Genomic DNA, 22,830 nt, shown 5'->3' with positions numbered 1-22,830 from the left:
CCCAGCACCAAAAATGTGGAAAGGCACACAAATCCCACCAGTCCATCCTAAAGGAGATCAGTCCTGGGTATTCACTGGAGGGACTGATGTTGAAGCTGAAACTCTAATACTTTGGCCACCTGATGCAAAGAGCTGACTCATTTGAAAAGACTCTGATGCTGGGAAAGATTGAGGGCAGGATGAGATGGTTGGATGGCATCACCCACTCAGTGGACATGGGTTTGGGTGGACTCCAGGAGCTGGTGATGGACAGGGAGGCCTGGCGTGCTGCGGTTCATGGGGTCGCAAAGAGTCGGATACGACTGAGCGACTGAACTGGAACACAAATCCCACAGTAAGTATTTAATGAATGAGTAAATAATGTCCCCCTTGTAAAGGCCCCCACCCCAAGTAAAGGCCAACTGCAGTAACACTTCAGCGTTGAAACCCTGCTTCCTTCCTGCTAGGAGGTGCCATGTCATTTATTGAAAACAAAACAAAAACAAAAACAAAACAGGGCAAACACATTTCTTAATAAGTGCAGTTTGTTAAAAGTTCTGTTAAAACATATGGATCAAGGGGAAGTAAAAATAATCAGAGGATCACTGTAGGAAAAACTTTTAGGTCTGGCACTGGGAGACCTCTGGAGAGGAGCAGTGGGAGAAACTTCATGTTCTGAAGGGTAGGAGCCCCCCAACTCCCTTCTTCCCTCTTACCCCCTTAATCCCACGAGAAACTACCAAGACGCCCGGAATAAAAGGTTTCAAGTTCAATAGTCACACTCTCTCCAAATACAAAAAGCGGGTACAATTCAACTCAACACAGAAGCTTGTGTGCAAAGTTATGGGAAACTGAGACATTGTATAAAAAGTTAGGTTAAAGATGATTCTGTGGTTTTGTTTCGTGTGTGTTTTGAGGGTGTGGCTCTTCCTCTGTCACCTGAACTCAGCAAAGAAACGGTTATCCTGATGAAATATCAACAGCCGACCCACAGTAAAAACGGACAAGTTCTAAAAATTAAAAAAAAAAAAAAGCATAATTACCAAAAAAATATCTGTCACTGCTTCCTCCCTCTGCATTTTGCTTTTTAAAACTTGTGTTTTTTTAAGTTTTTGATTTTTTTTTTTAAATCCTGAAAAGTAGACAGTAAAACAGCTCCTGGAAGAATTTACAACCAACTGCATGAGAGTCTGAGAAGCTGAGGGCCTAGAGCAGGGCTGGGAGGAGAGGACAGGAAGGGGCCCTCCCCTCAGCCCTGTAGCCTCACTGTGCGACCAAGGCGAGGGACAGGGGCGTCTTTAGTCAAAAAGGAGGAATGGAGGAAGAGGAGGGTAGGGGGACGAACAGAAAATAAAAGGTCATTGTTGCCTGTTGGAATCCAGAGGAAATGCCCGGCCCTGTGTGGGGGAAGAGCCCCTCAGAGGGGAGGCAGCCTGGGAGGACCCATCCCCCAGCACCACGGGACCCGGGAGGGATGGATGAGGAGGACTGAGGTGGGCGCTGGTGGAGGAAGCCGGCAGGGGCCTCCAGGGCACGTGGCTACTGTGCGCTTGTGCCCCCCTGTGTGTTCCCAGAGTAGCTCCCGTAGTCATAGTTCCCGTAGTACGGCGGCCACTGGCCCTGGTTCTGATAGTACTGGTTCCACTGCTGGGCGTACTGGGGAGAGAGAAACCAAGAACGCCACATGTTCATTCAGACCCACATCTGGCTCCTCCCAACCGCCCCCCCACCATGGTACAGTGACGACAGTCAACACATAGGTCTCCTGACAGAGAAACCAAGGTACCTTGGGAGGACAAGTGAATGACCTGAGGTAGCATGGGTGGGCAGTTCGAGACTGAAGCCCAGGTCTCCTGGCTTGCCAACCTACTGCCCTTTCAAGTGTAGCTAGATGTGGGTGTTACACCACAACCAAAATACTCAAAAATAGGTACAGGGGCCTAGCAACAACCAATCAGAATGGACACTGGCCATGGTGCTGAAGCAGGGTTTGCGGCCCCCTCTGCTTGCTGCACTGGGGAGAGGAACTAGAATGGCAGTTCCTACACTCAGCAGCCAGTGTGGCAGTGGTCACCAAATGGAATGGCTATACTAGATGGATACCATCTTTTAGGGATAAGCAAGGACATGAGTCTGGGAATACACATCCGTGTGGGGCCCCATTTTACCTTCCCTGCTTCTGGCACTTACCTGTTGATACTGGTTATAGCTGGGCTGAGGGTAGGTCTGTGCTGCGGGGGGTGGTGGTGGGGTGTAAGGGGCTGGATTGTAGCCGCCGTAGCTCCCATAGTTGTAGGCAGGTGGTGGCGGAGGCGGAGGTGGTGGGGCTGTGTAGCCCTGGCTGTACCCTCCCTGGTTGTAGGGAGGTGGCTGGCTATAACTCGGCTGGAAAGCGGAAGGGAAAGAAAAACCAGGTCTCTGTGAAACAGCCAGCTCAGCTGGGATGGAGGAAGGGCCTTTGTAAGCAGTGGGCCCTGCTTACACAAAGGAATGTCACCAGGGGAGGTTGTTCGTGGGCCAAGAAGGGGGTGGGTCAGCTCTGTGACCTGGCAGGACAGGGAGGATGCAGAGCTCTATCCTGGACTCTCATCCCAGGCCTGAGACCCTCGGGAACAAGGCGCACAGCATCTCTTGAAAACCTAGGTGTTTCCCCACCCCCTGCCCCTGTAAAATGAGAATTACAACAGGACTACCCCTTTGGACTGCCTTACGTATTCAGTAAGCTTATGTGCACACTCCATCGAGCACAATAAACGGTGGCATTTGTTACAACAAGACCAGCTAAGGAAAAGAGCAGTGGCAATTTCTAAGTGCTCCCCATGTCCAGGCTGTATCCTTAACTCATCTGACCCCTGATCAACTCTCTGAGGTAGGTTCCATTGGCTTTGTTTTATAGAGAAAGAAGGGGAGGCCAGGGAGGGGAAATCAACAGGGCCCAAGTCACACGGGCAAAAAGTCGTGACTTGCCTCTAGCTCCACCTATTTCCAGAGCCTTGCCTGCAAAGCTATAACGTTATCTTTCCCTCACAGCAAACCTTTGAAGTGAGTTCTACTAACAACTCTAGGCCTTTATGAGGAAAACAAGGTTCTGAGAGGTAAAGCTGTCCAAGGTCACAAAACCAGAAGGTTGTGAGGCTGGGGTTTGAATTTGCATCTGCCCAACTCCTGTTCTAGGAAATATTCTGGTTAGACTGGGACTAGACCATGCACCTGTATCCCCTGGCAGCTGCCTCCAGGCCTGGCGAGTGGAAGGCTCACAGTAAACAGGGACTGCTGGTTACAGGGCCGTGCACACCAGAGCTGAGAACTTGAGCTGAGCCTGGAGCTGCTTAGCAGTGAAGCTCTGAGGGCAGAGGTCAAGTCCTCACCAACCTCAGGGTCTGTCTCCACATCCTAAAGACAAAGGGGTTACCCCTTCTAGTCTGGGCAGGAGGTAACTCCAATGCAGTGCTCTCTTGGGAATTCAGTGAGGCCAATGACAATACAGCCAAGAGAAATGCACTGGCTCATGACAACAGTCGGCCCTGAGGGTGACAGAACAGGTAGGTTCCCCATTTACTCTGAGTCTGGAAGGATCTGGGAATATCTAGGGTCTGTTCCAGCTGAAAGCACTGGCAACAAAGGGAGAAAGGGCAGGGCTGGGGCTAAGAGTGAGGACCCGTGGCCCCACCTCCTCTCACCTGTACACACATACATACACACACACGCACGCACACACACACACACTCATCCTCTCACCTGTGGAGGGCTGTAGCTGCTGACAGGAGGGGTGCTGGTATTGGCGCTCGAGCCAGGGATGTTGCTGTTCTTGTTGTAGCCGCTGGCCCCTGGGGGGTTCCTAGCAGGGCTGTAGGTGGGTGGCGGTGGAGGCTGCTGTGGCGGCGGCTGTGGCGGCGGTGGCTGCTGTGGCGGAGGCTGTTGCTGGGGAGCCCGGTTGTAGCTGCCTCGGTTGTTGGAGTTGTTGTTGTCCCGGTTGTTGTTACCCCAGCGGTTCTGGTTGTAGCCACCACCTCCACTGCGGTTGAAACCTGCATTGGAGAAGCAGGTAAGAGGCCCCACTGTTCTGACTGGTTAAGACCCTCAGGCGTCGGGCTGTCTTGGGGACTGCTGTGGCTCCAGCATGACCATGCACAGAGCAGGTCCAGTGAACAAGTCAAGCACCCTCTCTGGCCTTCCCCAGAGCCCTGGGAGAGCCCAGTCATCAAGGCCTGCTGACAGGTTTGTCCTGCCCATTGGACTGTGGGCCTGGAACCAGAGCCGTCTCGGTTTCTACTGTGTCTCCAACATCTAAGTGCTTGGCCTAATGAGCCAGCCTCTCCCCAAGTCTTTGGCCTGGAATCCTTTCCCCAGCCCACTCCTGGTGGCTTCAGAACCTTAGCTTAGGCATTAGCACTTCTGGGGGCCTTTCCTGAGCCCTGCTCCTCTGCAGGCTGAATCACTGGAGCTCACTGTACCCCTGGGGTTTCCCATTCAACCCAGCATCCTTCTGGACTGACACTAAAGGGTGACAGAGTCTGGGTCATGGCTCTGTCCCCTAAACCATCCAACACAAGACTGAGACACAGTAGGGCATGCTTATTAAAATCACGACCATACACTTCAGACACAGCACAACTTCGTGACTAAGAACTCGGGCTTTGGATCCATCACTTAATACCAACCATGCATTCACCTGGGTGAATTGAGCAAATTAACCTGTCCAAGCCTGTTTCTCCATTTGTTTTAGAAGCAAAAACAGTCCTAATATTTGCCTTGTGCCAGGTCCTGAGGTGGGACCCAGGACTGGCCCTTCTTCTCAAGGAGCTCATGGTCAGATGAGGGGTAGGAAAGACTCACAAAAATAATAGCAACGTGACACACAAATGGGCAAGGCCTTCAGGGGTAATGTTGGTGGGGGGTGGGGAGGGAAGAGATGACAGTGGGAGTTTCCCTGAGGCCCCAGACTTTATCTCAGTTCTCTACCAGGGCTCAGCCAACAGCTGGTGCCAAGGAAATGTCACCTGCTGACTGAGGAAACAGTCAACCCTGACCCCGGAACCACAAGCAGGAGAGTTCAGTGTGAGATGTCTCACCTCCTCGGTAGTTGCCTCCTCCACCGCTGCCTCCTCCTCGATTTTGGAAGCCTCCTCGGTTGCCCCCTGGGGGACCTCGGTTGTCATAGCGCTGGAAACCACCGCCACCCCCGCGGCCCCGGAAGCCACCCCCGCCGCGGTTGTCAAAGCGCTTTTCAGGCGGTGGTCCAGCCCTGCGGCCCTCCTCGTTGTACTGCCTCACCAGCTTGTCGGCTTCCTCTCGCTGCAGCTCAATGAACAGCACCTCATCCAGGAAGTCCCCAACGTCAGGCAACGTGAAGTTGGCTAGGAGGAAGGGAGGGTGCCAGAGGGAGAGGAAAGGCGGTCAGCACCTTCCGAGGGTTAGTCTCCTTCACTCCCAGGACACTGGTCTGCCAGAAGGGAGGAGGAGTAGGGGACCACAGTGTGAGCAAGAGGAGAGAGGGTCCCAAGCTTTGCCTCCCTGACAACAATCAGGGGCTAACAATGACCCTCTTCTCCTTTTTCTGAAGAGATGACCAAATTCCACCAAACCGATGTTTGATACCCCAGGAACAAGCCAGTCAAGGAGAATCACCGTCCTTGTTTATTATGGAGACGCCTCACTGAGGCTTGCTCAGCCAGCCCACCCAGTGGGTGCCAGGGGCAGAAGGCCACGCAGGTCTCCCACACCCTGCCCCAGCCCCATCTCATCTGAAAAGCCTGCCCCCACCGGGGTATGGGCGGCTCTTTCAGTCACAGCGGTACTACACAGGCAAGGAACAAAGCAGAAGCGAAGAAAGAACAAATTCAAAAAAAGAATACTCAAGCAGCTGGGACGGGAAAAACGGGATAAGACACTTTTCCCCTTAAGGGCCTTGCCATGATGCCCCCCTGGGAATCGCTCATCTCCTACCTTTCATTTCTAAGACCGCGTGATCTGGGACATCCTTCCCTTCTTCGTCAGTTCGCTTTATTGTTCGGTCTTTCAGGTCCTCATCAGTGGGACAAATTACAATGGCTTTGCGCTGGAAGCCTTCAAATGGTCTCATTTTTCGTCTCTGGGCTGACCCATAAACATTTGTCTGGGGGTAGGTATCAGAAGAGGCAAGAGGTGGCACATTACAAGTTGGTTTTTCCTCTGCAGGGTATTATGTGGGCCAGGGAGTGAGAAAAGGATACCAGCTCTCCTAAGCAGAGAAACTCAGGAAACTGCTCCTTCTTCACTTCTAAGATTCTTGAATCTACCCTCAGAAAACGAAGTGACTGGGGAAAGTGGATGCTGACAGTCACAGGACAGGAGATTCCTAATGTCTGAGCTTTGCTTTTTAATCCTATTTGTTCTTGGTATTGTACATTACAGCTCTCTTGGCCCCTATTCTAAAAGTAGCATATGCTTACTGTAAAAAAAATCCAGAGTACAAGGTGTAAAGTATAGAGTAGGAAGCCCTTCATCCACCTACTGCTGCTGTTCCTACTTCCCAGAGATAACCTGTATTGAATTTCTTATGTATTTTTAGAAGTATCTGTGTGATTCTTAAAACCAATGGAATCAAACAACACACACTCTTTGGAAGCCTTTTTTTCACTCAACATTTATCATTTTTCTGTGCTGGTGCTCTCCCTTTTTTTGGCCACGCTGTGCAGCTTGCATGATCTTAGTTCTCCAACCAGGGACTGAACCCCGGCCCTAGGAACCAAAAGTGCCAAGTCCTAACCACTGACCACCAGGGAATTCCTTGGTGTTCTCCTTTATTATTTGTAGAACAGATGCCATGATTAACCAGCCCCTTTGACAGCTGTGTAGATCATTCTCATCAACACTGTTTATTTTATCCCCTTAGTCCTGCTCTGAAACACCAGCTGCACCCACGGGCTTCTAAATTAGGGTGCTTGGCAAGCCAACAGCTTGTGCTGTTTGGAAGTGCAGTTTTGCTAGCAACTTCCTCTTTGCTTCTTCTAGATGGTTAGGTGCGTCTTGGCCTGGTGCTGGCAGAGAGTGATACTCTAGGACACACCTGATTGAGAGCACAACAGCTTCCATTCACTGCGTACCTCCCACGTGCTGCGCCCTTTGGGACTGGGGCCCAGATCTATCAAACCCCAGATCTATCAAACCTCAGCCTATGCACCTGAATCACTGGGACACGACTGAAAAAGAAAGCAGCTGGAACCCCCTATAGGGGTCTTCCTCAACCCCCGTCTCTGAAGTGGGGCCCAGACACACATACGGGTGTCCTTTTCACATTCTGACACACAAAAGAATTGGAGTGATAAGGAATACTGCATTTAAACAACTTTCAGTGGCCCTGAAAGGTAATCAGGGGAGAAGCCACAGAGGGGAACAAATCTGTAAAGAGGCCTGCATGTACCAACAGACAAACAAATATTATGTTTGGAAGATGCAGCCTAGTGGGGTGGAAAAAGCCCAGCATCGAGTTCCAGTGTGGCTACTCGCTCACCACAGCCAGTCCGTGTTGTTGCTTCATCCATGAAATGCGGGAGAAAAGCCTCTCTCCTGGACTTGGTGAAGACTGACCGGAAAAAGGACCACAAAGCAACTGACCATGTGTGAGGGATCCCTGGAGTAGGGGCTCTGCTGTGGCCTCCAGGATGGAAGCTGCCCAGAGAGAGACCAGTGGTGCAGGGCAGAGGCTTCGCACACCCCGGATCTAAGGTGACCTGGTTAAGTCACACCACAGGGCCTGGAGTGAGTGACTTCCTCTCAGAGCCTCAGTCTATCTACTAAGTCTCAAACCCTGAAAGGGGGAAATAAGAGGAAAATCATATGGTCACTACTAAGACTGAAGGAGCTCAGGCGAGTAAAGCCCTTGCTTAGTCCAGGGTCTGGCCCACAGCCGACACTCAACAAACGGAGGTCATGGTTGGTGTTGATGGCCGATGGCTGGTGGCCATCACTGGATGGCGGCCATCACTGGATGGCTGCACTGGCTCTTCTCACTGCATGGTTGAGTTCAAGCAACCCGGACCAGGTGAAAGTCAAGCTACGGTGATTCCCATCAGGAGGACAAAGTCAGTGTAGAAATCTAGGCTCCGGGGAAGAGGCTCGAGGTTGAAATCGCAGCTGTGCCCTCTATTTGTGAGGATGTAGACAAGCCACCTAATTAGTCTGAGTCTCAAATTTCTGCATCTGAAAGACGGAGATCCTACCACCCTCCCCCTGGCTCTGGTGGGGATTTGCAGATGTGGAAATGTCTGGCAGGGAAAGAAGTCTGAAATTGGGGCCAGCAGGACTGACGGTGTCCTGGGAGAGGCTTCCCAGTAGGGAGCATCAAGGAAAGTTAAGTTTGAGGAGAAGATGAAACACAAGAGAGCCTATTCCAAAAACACGAGGAACAGAAGCTGGGGTGTGGGTCAGCCAGAGGCCAGGGACTGCAGTGCACACCTGTTGGGAGATCTGGTCAGTGGGTGTTCTCTAAACCAACTCGACCCCGTGGCTCTGACACACACAGCAGTTAGAGGGTCTTCCTTGTTTCCCAGGGAAAATGTCTCAACCTTCATTGGGGGTGGAGGTGAAGGCATACACATGCAGTCATCTGTGCCTTTACCCACACAAACGGTGAAAAAGTACACTGGTTACAAAGGAAAAGTCAAGTCCTTCTCCTCGCTGCTCTTCCTAGGCTCCATTCCTAGAAGTGGATCAGGTGGCATCTGGTCATAGGAAGACAGAATTTGATTTCCAGCTAAATAATGAAGCTTCCTCCTGGCACACAACCCAGATGAGCCAGGAGTGAGTATGGCCCCAGACATTCTGTGGACAACTGATGAACAGTGGACAACTCGTTCCACTGTTTGCTTGCCCATAAGAAATGATCAGTGATCCTATCTGATTCCTCTGAACCTCAAGGACGTGCCTCTTGGGGGTTTTCTATGAAGCAGACCCGCCCTGTCCATGTCCTGATGAGGAGACAGAGAGGAGAAGCATTGCTGTCCAGAGGGACCAGTCCCCATAGCTTCTTGATGGGAAGTATGGGGAAGAGCAGACGGAACTCCTCAACAGCTGGCCTCTATCCTGGGAAGTGGCTAGACACCCAGGGATGGCTCCTCAGATACTTCAGAGCTGAGGTGCTGAGAACCCTCGTGGTGACGGTTTAGAGACTGCACCTCCCTCCCCTCACTCCTTGGCTTGGGAAAAGGAAGAAGAGCATCTAAGCCACACCAGCAAAAATGCAAATACTTGGCTTTCCTAGAGGGAAGGGAGTTAGCTGTTGGTGGCTGTTGCCACAGCAAACACAGTGAGGTCAGAGCCCCTGGGCTGGCCCAGCACTGCTGTGGTCACTGGGGGCTGCTGGCGGCTGTTGCTAGGAGACCAACACAACAGCTAGGTCAGCTTTTCCAGCTGTGTGGACTCCTGCTGCCTCATTCCTGCTCCTCTCAGTCCCACCCTGCTTGAAGATGCTGACTCGAAGGAGGTCTGGGGCTGTCTGTGTTCCCTGCCTCCTGGCTACTCCCCTTCCTCTGTGATACGGGCCAAAGGACAGGGGTTGGGTTTCTCCGAGCAGCTGCCGCGGTAGTTGTGGTGTGTGGCAGTCTGGGGCAGGCAGGAGGGGACACAGCAAGCTGCTCACAGCCTGAAATCTCTAAGAGACACTGCTTCCTGTCAACTGTCCCCCTTCCATAACTCAACAAGGTCAGGCTGGCAGCAGGAGAAACATGCGTGAATCCCACAGAAGCAAGGTTAAAGCTGTTGACCGAAGAGTTCACTCTGGGCTCAGCATGAGGTAAACCCAGTAGAATGAACCACATGTGCAGACACAGAACTGGCGAGTGTCAACAATGGAATGGGCTGAGGTTCTGGGGCTGGGGAGGACAGAAGAAACACCCTCTTCTCCAATGCCTGTCCACAAGAGGCAGTTTACTCTGGGTCCCCACAGTAGCCCTGGGTCTCTGTTTCAGGCAAAGGCATGGCACGTGCCCACATGGATGCCAAGCAGGAGTACAACCACCTCGAGCTGAGGCAAGGTTAATGATGCTGTCATATCGTAGCCTCTGGTCATTTGCCTGGCCTGGCTCTGGGCTGCTGGATTGCTAAGAAAACTCCTAGCCTCAGACCTCCACTCTGGGAGTGGCCTGGGCCCTCACTTATGGCCCTGAGGGGCCTTCTCAGAAGCCTCCAGGAGGGCAGGTCTGCTGCCTCATTGAGGCCAGCTCCTGCTCTGCATCTGGTAGGCCAGGGACAGTCGAGGCAGTCTCCCATTCCAGAGGATTCCCATTGGCACCTAAAAGAGCCATTTGAAGCAATGTGGCCTACCGCTGCTTTTTCTCCTCAGCTGTTCCACAGCTCTAACACTCACAGGATCTGAAGAGGACACTCAGGTCACCACGGAACGAAGGCAAAAGACACTCCCCACCTTGAAACCTGGCCTTTCCTGGCTTCTGCAGGCACACTCCCCTCTCAAGAAGGAGCATTTCTGGGGTCAAACTAGGTAACAGGAAACCCAGAAAAGCCAAACGTAGGGAGGTCAGACCACTCAGGAAAAACCAGAGAAGGAAAAAGACAGTGCTGGGCTGAGATCCAGGAGCTGCAGGGACTCTGCCTGCAGCTCCAATCCTGGCTCTGGGAACCCCATCTAACTGAGGAGTCAGCTGCACATAGACCTACCCCTCACTGCCAAGGCTGGTGGGGGAGGAAATGCCAGGGTCTGGCCTAGGGCCTGCTCTGAATCTTCTACACACACATCTACCCACACAGGCTTTTCTGGTACACCCTTTTTGATGTTTAAGCCAAAACAGGTCAAACCACTGGCTTCAGACCTCTTTTCAGGCCTCAGTAACCTCTGGTTTGGGGCCCCAAGTCAATCCTCCAATCTGTGGTTAGCCAGAGAACCCTCCTCCCCATCCCACCCCACCTTCAGAGTTTGCGTTCTGTTGCCTTGCTGTTGGCCTGGAGCACTTGGCCTGACCTGCATGTTCCTTCACCAGGAAGCCAGCAGCCCTGGAGACCACAGGGGCACCTGGAAAAGCCCTGGACCCTGTCCTGAGCAAGTTGACACAAGCTGAGAGGGCCAACAGTGAGTCTTTACAGTGCTCAGCAGTTCTGTGCCTGGCTGAGGGCCTGGGGGCCTGACCTTCAGAGAAAGCCCATTTTGCAATGTTGGACGGAGATGTTAAGACAATTTACCCCTAGGATTATAAACATTCTCCACCAGGCCCTATATGTGAAATGGGTTACACAGCTGATTTAACTAGCAAACTGAGAAAAAGGGAGGCAGGGAATACTTGTGGTATCCAAAAAAATAATTCTCAAGGTATGGACTACAATTCCAAAATGCCCTGACAAGAAATGGGGCAAGGTGAGGCCAGGGTTAATTTACAGAAAGTCTTCAAAGGAGAAGGCGGCTGGCTGTACACATTATTGATGGGGCTGGGCTAGGGCAGCAACCCTGAGTGGCTCTTGGACTACCCTGTGCCTAACCACCCCTCCCCCATAAATGCAGTCTAAATATCAGCCCCATTAGTTGTTGTATCAAAATTTAGTATTACGGGATCATATCTGTCTTCCCAAATGTCAGTCTTTAGGGCTTAATCCCAGGGTTGCAGCATCGGTCACTAGACAAAAGTACACCTTTCCAGGGAACTCCTTGGTGGTCCAGTGGTTGAGACTCCACATTTCCACTGTGTGTGTGTGTGTTCCCCTGCTCGGGGAACTAAGACCCCCCCATAATGCACAGTGTGGCCAAAAAAGAACTGAAGAAAAAAAAAACACACCCACCTTACAAGAAAATTAAAAAGTAGGCCTTTTACATGTCTACCTCCCAGAAAAGCAGAGCCCAGTATAAATCTTGTACCCCTCCCCACGACAGAAGAGTGGCAATAGTCCTGCAGGCCTGGCCGACTTTCAGTTTCCTAGCATAACTGTTTCATCAGCAACCCAGATTTCCACTCTCAGTATCTAACTGGCAAGACTGTTTATCTGTCATGAAGAACCATCACCAACTAGTAGTCTTTTATTTTTGTCTTCAGTTCTGTGTATTCCTTTCAAAGGTTGGATATTAAGGAATCAATGTTTCAACTTTGAACACTAGATTACCAGTGTATTGTAAAAGGATATGATGCAGGAACAACCTGATGGAAAAGACGCAAAGGGCAAGCTATGTGGAACGTGCCACCCTCCCCGAATCTCCTCTATTCACCAACCCAGAAGCTCTGGCTTGTTTTCTGTAAGATGCTCTCTCCTGTGCAAAAGTACCTTGATCCCTTGGAGTTTCCAACCACCTTTCTTTCTTTTCTTTCTAAAAGGTTGTGAATTAGTTGGGTGAATAATGGATCCATCTATCTATTGCTGCTCCACATGGCTTGTGGGATTCTTAGTTCCTCTATCAGGAATTGAACCCAGGGGCCTCCTGCAGTGGGAGTGCAGAGTCCTAATCACTGGACCGCTAGGAACTCTTTTCAACCACTTTCTGATCAGGGCTGGGACAGGGCCACACTCATGGAAGGCACTCTAGTTAAGGCTGCCAGATCAGCGCTGCTACTTAGTTTATATATCTGCACACATATACAAAACCTGCTACTTGAGAAAGCCTTTAGGACAAACGACAAGGATGATGTCTCATGGGGTCCTAACAAGGAACTTTAACCGTTTGGGTCGGTCATACTTTTAATGTGAAGAACCCTGGTCTTCACTGAAATGCAGGTAGAGAACACACGACATATACATGTACCTGACAGTCAAAAACATGCTGAGAGAGGCTGGGACAGACCCATTCTGTATATTAACAACAACCTCCAGCTACCACATGCCAGTCTCCATGTTAGCTGTGTGGGCGCCATTTTGAGCTGCTTCCCAGATCAGGAGACTTAATAGTCAAAGGATAAAGGCTGCTGCCCACAGGCATGCAGCTAGCGAGTGGCAGAGCTGGGATTCAAGCCCAGGTCTGTTTGGCTCAGAAATCTAAGCCTTTCCATTTCACACAATTGCTCTCACCTGACGATGTTCTTTTGGGCTGCTGTGGGCTTGAGCCAGGTCTGGACTGCTGCCCACTGACCCCCCGGCAGACTGGACTCAGAAAGTTAAGAGTCTGGGACTGTGCTACCATGTATAGCTGACCTCTGACCAATACTGTAGGCCAAGAGTATTATGGGGAAAAAAAAGAACCAGAGAGGACTTTCCAGGTACCCAAAAGGCCCGTTCCCTCTCCTAGGGGACGATGGTCACCAGGAAGTACCTGATCTAGGATATAGTTGCGCTTCTTGCGGGCAGCAATCTGGATGAGACGGTTGAGGCACTGAGTGGCCTGCTGGATCAGGACGTCCCAGCGGCCGGCGTAGTTTCGCTGACGGCGTAGGCCCATTACCTGCGGGCAGAGAGTGGTGAGGGGTGGGTGGGGGTCCTGTTTGCTAGGCAGCAGGCAGTTGGGGAGGGGGGGGGCGGGGGTAAAGAGAGGCTGCGCTTACCCGCATCTTATCCATGATGGCATTGGTACCCAGGATGTTGTACTTCTTGGAGGGGTTGGAGGCTGCGTGTTTGATGGCCCACGTGGTTTTGCCAGCAGCGGGCAGGCCCACCATCATTAGAATCTACAAGAACAGGACCAAGAGGGGCGCTGTGAACAGTGTGTGCAGCCTGGCATCACCACTCGCTGAGGACCATGAGGGTGACTCTAAACCTCACAGCCACCTCTGGGAAATGGAAGCAGTAACAGTGTCTACCTCACAGTATTGCCGTTGCGAGTGAAAGAGATGAGGGTTGTGAGACTTTCAGCAGAGGGCCTGCTGTTATCATGAATATTAACATTTCTGTTTAGGCAAGATCCAGGGGCGTCTGACAGGGAAAGGCCCATGGAATAGGCACAAGGAATGGTACAACATTCCTGGAGTCTCAGATGGGGACAGATTGTATGTGCAAGGACAAGCACCATTTCTAGTTAGTACCTTTAAAATTTGGCAAACATTGGATGCAAGTAAAATGCGTAAGAGGAGGAAAATAGTTTGAGGCTACTAACAACAAATTTCAAAGAGGTGTTCATGTGGTTAAGATAAAAGCTCACCAAAAACTGTTAAGGGTAGGGTATCAAAACGCTTACTTATACTGTAAGATCTCAACAATAAAATGTGTGTATAACTGGTACCTAATACAGAAAAAAGCATAGGATAAACTTCAAAACTCTTAAAAGGAAACATCTGTAGATGGTGGAATTACAGGAAACTCTCCTTTATATTTCTTAATTTTCTAGAATAAACGCAAAATCACTTATGCACCAGAAAAACAAAAATTGAGAATCAAGACCAGAAGTACAGCTTTTGCAGCCAAATCAGCTCCAAGCCCAGGTACCATTTTTGTTCTCAGACAGGCTTGGGCAGGAGTGTGGAGCCACACAACCTCCTCCAAGAACCTGCTCACCAAAGTGCCTTTGTACCTTTTTTCTGCTAGAAGGCCTCCTTTCTCAAGATTCTGACCTCACTCAAGGAACAGTGTGGCAACTTCTGGGATCTTTCTGGTATTTAGTTATGACAGTCCAGCCCTCTTTGGCCTAAGCCACGCCCATACCCCTCACTCTCCCCGAAACTAGGACGCTCCTCCACACTCAGCCGCAGGCAGGCCTCCTGTCTAGGCAGCAGTGTGGCTCTGCAGAGGTGGCCACCCAGGCAGGCTTCCAGGCCCCTCACCTCACACTCTGCCTTGCTCTTTGGTCCGACGGTACCCCGGATGCGCTCACTCAGGGGAAGGTGCTGGATGAAGGTGAAGCCTGGCAGGACAGAACAGTAGGGCTCTGCCCGCTGCCCGAAGTTGAACTCCACCGCACAGTTCTTCACCAGGACGTGAGGATAGAGGGCCTGACCCCCTAAGGCTTCCTTCTGGATTCGGAAGGCAATGCCCATCCACTTCCCATTTTTGGTGAAGGAAAGTTCCACGTCATTTCCACATTCAAAGTCCTATGGGAAAAAAGTCAAAGAAAGTAAGTTCCAATGCTCTGTGTAAGCTACAAGGAACCATAAGTCAGGGAGCAGATGTAAGGAGTGGAAACAGCTTGCGCCCCAGATTCAAGTGCAGCCCTCCTCAACATACAGACGTGCTTGCCAGCCCCAAAGAATGGCTCAGACCATATGCAGCCCAAGGCCCTCTTTGGCCATAACCCATAAGTGGATGTGAAGTGTATAATTTTAGGAAGTTCCAAGTATTTGAGTCTTGTGCCTAGCCTGAGATGGAGAGGAAGCTGTGCTGTCCATTCTCAACTCCCACAAGATAATGGATGGAAAGAAATTCACAGCAGGGAATGTTAAGTCAAGCCTGGCTCCACAAGTGCATCCATTTATATGTTCAACACACGCTCCCTGAGTTCCTGCTCTTCTTGATGCATATTCTAGTCATCTGAGCCTGACAAGAGTTCAGAGCCTAGTGGGAAACCAGACAAGGACATTATTCTAATTCAGTGAGAACACCCACGCAGGATCAAGATTCTCTGAGGAGGACCCTGTAAGCCAAGTCCTGAACAATAAATGGGAACAAGCCAAGTTTGGGGTGAGAGAAGACAGTCCTTAAGAGAAGTGCTTATGTACATATCTGGCAGTGAGAGGACACAAGGTCAGACTGGCTGAAGCATAAAGAACTGGGAGGTGGTTAACTTCAGGTACAGCCGGCAGCTGGAAGGGAGCATATTCATTAATTCAACAATTCATTGAGTCCTTACTGATGAGCTGAGGTTTAGTGTCAAGATCCTGTTTTGGAAGGTAGATGGCTTCAGTTCTATCATTTACTACATCTTCAGTTTCCTTATCAAAAAAGATTCCGCAATACAGCAGAGTTGTGCTAAGGACTAAACAGGTTAATGTATTTCCTACGGTGAGAGTACAACGAGTGGGTGGTCTCATTCCCAGATGCCAGACACTGCTCTGGACTGAAGCGTGGGGGCGGGGACGTTTAGATTCCTGCTGATGGCAGCAGAGCAGAGCCCCTGACTTGTTCCTAAGAGCAGAATTGCCTGGTCAAAACTGTGTTTCACAAAGATCACTTCAGCTGCAGGGCAAAGGTTAATAATTAAGGAAGACTCAAAATTTGTGGTTGTAAGTAGGCGGGAGCAAAGGCTGAGTGGTATTCCTTCCCCTCCTACATGCAGAGACCACCTAGGGACTTGCCTTTGAGCAGCTGTGAAAGCCCCCTTCCCCCAAGAAGCCTCCTCACACCCTCCTCAGTGGTCACAGGGCACAGTTCCACATGGTCCTTCGTGTCTCTAAGCGCCCATACAGGTAGAGATCATGCAGGGCAGACACACAGACATCTGCTGGACTAAAGCCTGCCTCATCTCCTGCAGTATGACCCCTCCCGTATCTTCTCACCTGAGCAAGAATCGCCCAGGTCACTTTTGCTCTGTTGCGGAACTGAACATAGCAGGGGCTAACCTTTCTTACGTCCACCAGCTTCAACTACAGGAACTTACCTCCCTGTACGGAAACCAGCACCCTCAACTGACAAATCCGGCTCAACAGAGCCAACAGTCAAGGAGGTAAGCGTAACGGTGTCACTTCTGCTGAAACGTCTCCAGGTGCCACTCTAGGGCCTACGGACCCAAAGTCCTAGCTTGGCACTGTTCAAAGTCTGTGTTTTCACAGCCTCACCTCTCACACCTCTCTGGGCTGTCCCCGAGGCGCCAAGTATTTCACTCCTTATGGTTTGCTGAAGTGAGCTATACTGTTCTTTCCACCTGGAAGGTCATCTGGTCCTGTTTTGTGAATGCTGAGAACTCAAGCTCTGACACCAATGTCCTCCCTACTAGTTCCCCTACAGGTCACTGATTTTTCACACCCCTTCTTAACCCTTCGCTCTGAATCTTTTCAAGTGATGCCATCACTTCATGGGAAACAGATGGGGAAACAGTGACAAACTTTATTTTGGGGGGCTCCAAAATCACTGCAGATGGTGACTGCAGCCATGAAATTAAAAGACGTTTGCTCCTTGGAAGAAAAGTTATGACCAACCTAGACAGCATATTAAAAAGCAGAGACATTACTTTGCCAACAAAGGTCCATTTAGTCAAGGCTATGGTTTTTCCAGTAGTCATGTATGGATGTGAGAGTTGGACTATAAAGAAAGCTGAGGGCTGAAGAACTGATGCTTTTATTTTTTTTTATTTTTTATTTTTTTTAGAACTGATGCTTTTAAACTGTGGTGTTGGAGAAGACTCTTGAGAGTCCCTTGGACTGCAACTGGAGATCCAACCAGTCCATCCTAAAGGAAATCAGTCCTGAATATTCATTCGAAGGACTGATGCTGAAGCTGAAACTCCAATACTTTGGCCACCTGATGTGAAGAACTGACTCATCTGAGTAAACTCTGGGAGTTGGTGATGGACAGGGAGGCCTGGCATGCTGCAATCCATGGGGTCGCAGAGTCGGACATGACTGAGCAACTAAACTGAACTGAACTGATCCTTTAAACAAAGGAAACTGAACACAAAATCTTAAAAAACAGAAGTGAAGATGAACTGGTTGAAGCAAGAGTCAAGGCCCAAAGTTCCCAAGTGTCACGCCCGAATGAGAGCGTGGGGAACAGTCACGATGATGACACATTAAACTGCTACAACCTCTCTGGAGTTGGACTACAGTCTTGACAGTAGCTATCAAAAATTAAAACTATACCTCTGACTCAGAATTCATGCTTTCAGTAGCATATATCCTACAACTGTATGCCCACAATAACGCAAGAATGTGCAAACTGTTCACTCCAACACCGCTAAATGTCCTCCAACAGGGAAGTGGGAGACTAAATCACACAGGACGTCCATGAATGGGAACATGAAAAGCCCTCCAAGATACTCTGGTAAGTGGGAAATGATAAGCTATCACTGCAGCATCAACTGTTCCAAGAAATAACTTTCAGGTCCACCAGGGGAAACTGACACCTACATTAGAATACTAGGAAGCCACTAAGTAAAATGATGAGAAATTAACCAAATGTCTACTAAGAGGACTGATTATATAAATATGGTAGATCAACACAATGACTGCAGATTATATAAAAAACAAAGAAGTCCTCTAGGTAATGATATTAAAAAAACCCTCTAAGATATACAGTTAAACAGATACAGAATAACATGTGTAATTTGCTACCTTTTGTGTAGAAAAGAAAAATAACAACCACCTTTCCTGTATTTTGATAAAGAAATGCTGAGTACCAGCGGGCTCATGTGTAGGGGAGGGCATATGTGAACCAGGGGAAGGGTCTGAAGAAGACTTTATATGTATACCTTTCTGTATGTCCGGATATTTTTGAAATCCATAAGAATTTATTAACTATCCAACAGTGTTTTAAATTGAGCTAGATTTATACTTTCTGTGCAGACGGGAAAGATAGCTGAGACTTACTGTTAAATTGAAAAAAATGCGAGGTTTGGAACAGTATGCAGAATATAGACATGGTTAATTTTTATTCAAGAAAATATGCTTTTTATTAAAAAGATAATGAGGTCATGACTGACAAGACTGAAAAATTGTTTTAGACTAAAAAGACATGACAAGAAAATGCAATCAGTGATCCTGAACTACAGACCAAATTGCTCTAAAGAATACTGTTGGAACAGCTGACAAAACTTAACCATGGACTGTGGAGTAGATAATAGCATTAAATCAACATTAAATTTGATTACTGTGGTAAGAGAATAGCTTTATTCTTAAGAAATGCATACTAAAATATTAAGGAATAAAGACAGAAAATAGGCATCTTACTCTCAAATAGGTCAGATAAAAATCATATACATACACATACATATATTTGAGAAAAATGGTAAAGCAAACACTAGAATCTGGACAAGATTCTATGAGAATTCTATGGCTTTTCTGTAAGTTGTAAATTCTTTCAAAGAGGGGAGAAAAAAAGACGGACAAAAAGAAAAAAGAGTACTGTGTATATAAGTATGAGGGAGAGAAGGAAGAAGGGAGCGGGAACAAGGCCAAGAGGAAGCATCCACCTGGTTAACCACTCTCCCTGGGGTTTCATGGCATATTTTTACAAACATTTAACTTCCAATGATCATAGTGTTAAAGAGTATTTCCTGAGCATTCATTCTCTGCCAGACACTGTTGTAAGTGCTTCTCATGGTTTACTTTAATGACACAACATGAAATTCTGAGGTAGGTGTGAGAATTCCCACTGAAAGGAAACTGAAACACAGGGAAGGCAGGGCTGTGAGTTGAAAAGCAGGGACTGGGTCTGGGCCTAGGGATTCTGGCCCCAAAACCATCAGTCACACTCTATACCTCTGTGAGTGCTGGTTACTGCTCTTGGGAACTAAAGTTCAGCAGCAGTTCAGGTTTCTTCTACCTTGTTCTGTTCTGCATCCACCCCATCCTCCTAAAAGGCAATGCACTGCTGGAAGCCTGGCTAAACCAATGAGATGAAAGAAGGGAGAAGTTCTGGGATGAGACGATGCTAAAGTGGGGGCAAGAGCCAACACCACTGCCCTTGAGAACAGACTGGCTATTTCATGGGCTTCCCAGGTGGTGCTGGTGGTGAAGAATCTGACTGTCAATGCAGGAGACACAAGAGACAAGGGTTTGATCCCTGGATCAGGAAGATCCCCTGGAGAAGGAAATGGCAACCCATTCCAGTATTTTTGGAGAAAATTCCACGGATAGAGGAGCCTGGCAGGCTACAGTCCATGGGCTTGAAGAGATTCGGACAACTGAGCACCTGGCGCATGCTGACTACTCCACAGGAAAGAGAAGAAATTCCTTAGTTTGCTTAGGAAATGTCACTCTGGTATCTAGAAGTTGTGCATGTCTGACATCCCCAAACATCTTCAGGATGCCATCTGAAAACTTTGCAAAAAAGACCAGAGGGGGGAGAATGGCAGAATTTTGCACAAAATGACCACAAACATTTCAGTGGTCACAGAGGTATGGTGAGAGCAGCTGGACAAAGGGCAGACAATGGACAAAGGTATTCTGAAAAAGATGTTGCACGTTGACCTCACAGGACCAACACTTGGCTCTGCCAACTCCCACGGGCTGCCAGCACTCACCGCAAAGCAGCCAATTACATCATTCTCTGCAAACTTGTCTCCATAGTTTTCAAAGCGGCTATTGGTGGACTTCTTCCCAGTGCCTCCGTAGCCATAGGAGAAAGGCTCTTCCCCTGAAGGAAGAAACAGGCAAAGGCAGGTTAGACCTGAAATGGTCACAATGGCCTTTACGGCAGTTACAAAGTTTTAAATTAAAACAAATGAAAGAAACATTTTCTTTGCCAGTTCTAGAATCAGGTGCTTTTGGGGGAGGAGGTAAGAAAGCTTCCATTGAAAGGAAGCCCTTCATCATGCAGAGATTCTGAGGGTTTGATGGCTTTAGGTGTTAAGTCTGAGAGTTGGAGCTGACCTGAACTGCTTTGAACAGAAAGGGAGAACTGGGGGAAAAAGGGAGGAGGGAAGAGAGAAGCTGGGATGGAGGAAGGCTGTCCACTAAGGCACATTTCTTCCCTGTGACATTCAACATTCAGTTAAGTCTCCTAACGGTGTCTGGTGTCTGTTTTGGGTGTCAATGAATTTTGGTCAGAAATCAGTAAAGAGGTTTTGCTTCTGCAGACCACGAGGTCTAACCCATAGGAAAGGTACCGATTTCCTCAGGCTACACAACTGGGTTCTGAAGAAAGATGACTGAGACCCCCCGGGGCCCTGAGTTACAGAGATATTAGGCCAGAAACCTAAGTTCTGGCAGTAAAGCAGGCGCCAACAAGCATAAATTCCAGGCCCAGCTCTAGCCTGAATCAGCTGTGTAACCTGGACATATGCTTGACTGTTCTGGGCTTTGTATCTTTATCTGCATCAACTATTCTCCATTTACATCTCAAAACTGAAACAAAGATAAAAGGAGATGACATATGAATCTTAAATAAAACTACCAATACATGTCAAAATGAAAACTGTACATTGCTTTTAACCTACCATTTCTACTCTTAAGGCTCAGACTAATTACATACAAGGAGAGCTCAAGTGTTTTACTATAAAAATTTGTAATCAATGTAAATGACCTACAAAACATTTATAAATAGGTAATACAATTATAAAATGAAAAATTATGCAGTGGTCAAAAAATCTATACTTATTTACAAAAATATAACCATCAACATTAAGTGGGGAAAAGCAGTCAGTCTACAACAAAGTTCTGTAACATATCCCATTTGAGATTCACAAAGGACAAAGAAACTGCCTCGAAGAATGCAGATGAAAATGCTAACACTAGTCGTTATCTCACAGGTTTAGAAGGATCTTCATTTCCCCTCTCTGTAACGGCCTGAATTTTCACACGGAGCAGACATTATTTTCACAATCAGAATGTTTACATGATCAAGAAAGAAAGTCTCACCATCGGTCACTGAAATCAGTCACCTGGGGCCAGAAGGTCATTAGGGCCTCGGGAATCTGTGAAAATTCAAAACCTCTCAAGACAGCCCCTCCCTGCCTCTCTCCACCAGCCAGCCCTGGCCCCACTGGTCTTTCTCTTTCACTCTGGGTTAGGTTCTGGACAGAACATTCCAGACAGAACTCAGTGGAACTTGAGGACCTCATTACTCTCACCATGGTTTGAGAACAGGAGACAATCGGTCTTTTTTTTTTTTAAAGGGAACAGTTTTCTGAAGAGAACTTTGGACCCTGTTCTTAAAGATGAAGGATAAATTTTTGTAGAAAAGTTGTTGTATGACTGTAGTGGTCCTTCCAGTTAAATCCTGTAAGTCTGAAGCTAGGCAGCACCACAAACCTAATCCCTGTGTCTATTCCACCCCAGGGTAGTTCTGTTCTGGGTCCAATGCGGGAGAGAGAAGCTGAGGAAGCTTGAGAATCCAGGCATCAAGGCACCCACGCTACTCTCTGGATTGCTTGGCTGACCTCCCTCACCTAGCTGAGTGCTGCAAGAGTCCAGGGACCAACCAATGCGGACCACGTGGGGGTCGGGCTCTGTAGACGGAAGGTGCTTCACAGAGATTTCTTCATTGATCTGGGGACAGAGAAAAAGGCGGCTCAGAATTGATTCTCTGGAGGCTGACAATTTAGGAGGCAATACAGGTGGGAAGTGCACAGATGTTAAAAAAACAGGAATGGCTTCTGTGGCTGGGGAACATGTATCTGAGCTATCTGAAGGGCCAGCTATACCGAAACCAGGGCCTCCAGAGGGCTCAGGAGAGTTCAGGGCCACAGAGATGAGAATTTAAAAATAGTTATTTTTTAGCTTTAATACTTGGTACAAGGCAAACAGGGACTCTCATAACATTTGGTATGGACACATAAATTGGTGTAATGTCTTTGGAGGGCAGCGTAACAGTCTTACTATTAACAGCAAATGCACATGCTCTGTAACCAAGCAGTTCAACTTTCAGTCTGTCCTAGAGACACACACACACACAGACAAAGTGCAGGGCGGCGGTCTTTACGTTGAAAAGGAAGGAAGAAAGAGAGGGGAAGAGGAAGGAAGAAAAAACCGCCTGTAAAGTACCAGTCACATTAAGGCACATCCATGCCACAGAATGATACAGCAGTTAAAATGAACAAAGCAGGGCTAATACACTGGTACGGAAAAACGTTCGAGATACATAGTATTAAGTAACAGGAGCAGAAAAAATAAAAGGCACCTTCTGACTTAACTTTTAATTAGCAGTTAATTATCTAATAATCAACATTTATCTTATTAGTTTGTGGCTTTTGGAAAGTTACTCTAGTAACTGACTTTTGGACACACGATTTTCACATTTTAACATCTCCAGAGTCAGTATATGTCTTACAACTGATGTCCGAAAGCACTATGTTAGTTTAATTGGCAGTTTCTCTAAGCACACAAAACAATGTGCAACTTGGAATCAAGTGTCTTAGTCAAATTC

General features: G+C 48.4%; 1 protein-coding gene across 3 annotated transcripts in view; it reads right to left on the bottom strand.

Moving 5' to 3' along the window:
* Positions 1-432: 432 nt before the first annotated feature.
* The window catches only part of HNRNPUL1 (heterogeneous nuclear ribonucleoprotein U like 1), a 34,040-nt gene continuing 11,642 nt past the window's right edge, over positions 433-22,830 (bottom strand). For all 3 annotated transcript variants that reach the window (XM_052655538.1, XM_052655536.1, XM_052655537.1), the window contains exons 6-15: positions 21,854-21,953; positions 19,988-20,100; positions 14,640-14,906; positions 13,428-13,550; positions 13,199-13,327; positions 5,926-6,094; positions 5,052-5,336; positions 3,718-4,007; positions 2,170-2,364; positions 433-1,635 (exon numbers count right to left, since the gene is read on the bottom strand). In XM_052655538.1, the coding sequence (XP_052511498.1) occupies positions 1,519-1,635; positions 2,170-2,364; positions 3,718-4,007; positions 5,052-5,336; positions 5,926-6,094; positions 13,199-13,327; positions 13,428-13,550; positions 14,640-14,906; positions 19,988-20,100; positions 21,854-21,953 (1,788 nt within the window). In that variant the 3' untranslated portion in view covers positions 433-1,518. The remainder of the gene's footprint in view (positions 1,636-2,169; positions 2,365-3,717; positions 4,008-5,051; positions 5,337-5,925; positions 6,095-13,198; positions 13,328-13,427; positions 13,551-14,639; positions 14,907-19,987; positions 20,101-21,853; positions 21,954-22,830) is intronic.

The sequence above is a fragment of the Budorcas taxicolor genome, chromosome 18 (assembly GCF_023091745.1).
Source record: "Budorcas taxicolor isolate Tak-1 chromosome 18, Takin1.1, whole genome shotgun sequence".
NCBI classification, from domain to species: Eukaryota; Metazoa; Chordata; class Mammalia; order Artiodactyla; family Bovidae; genus Budorcas; species Budorcas taxicolor.
The sequence above is the reverse complement of the archived record's forward strand: the minus strand, read 5'-3'. Positions and strand labels throughout refer to the sequence as shown.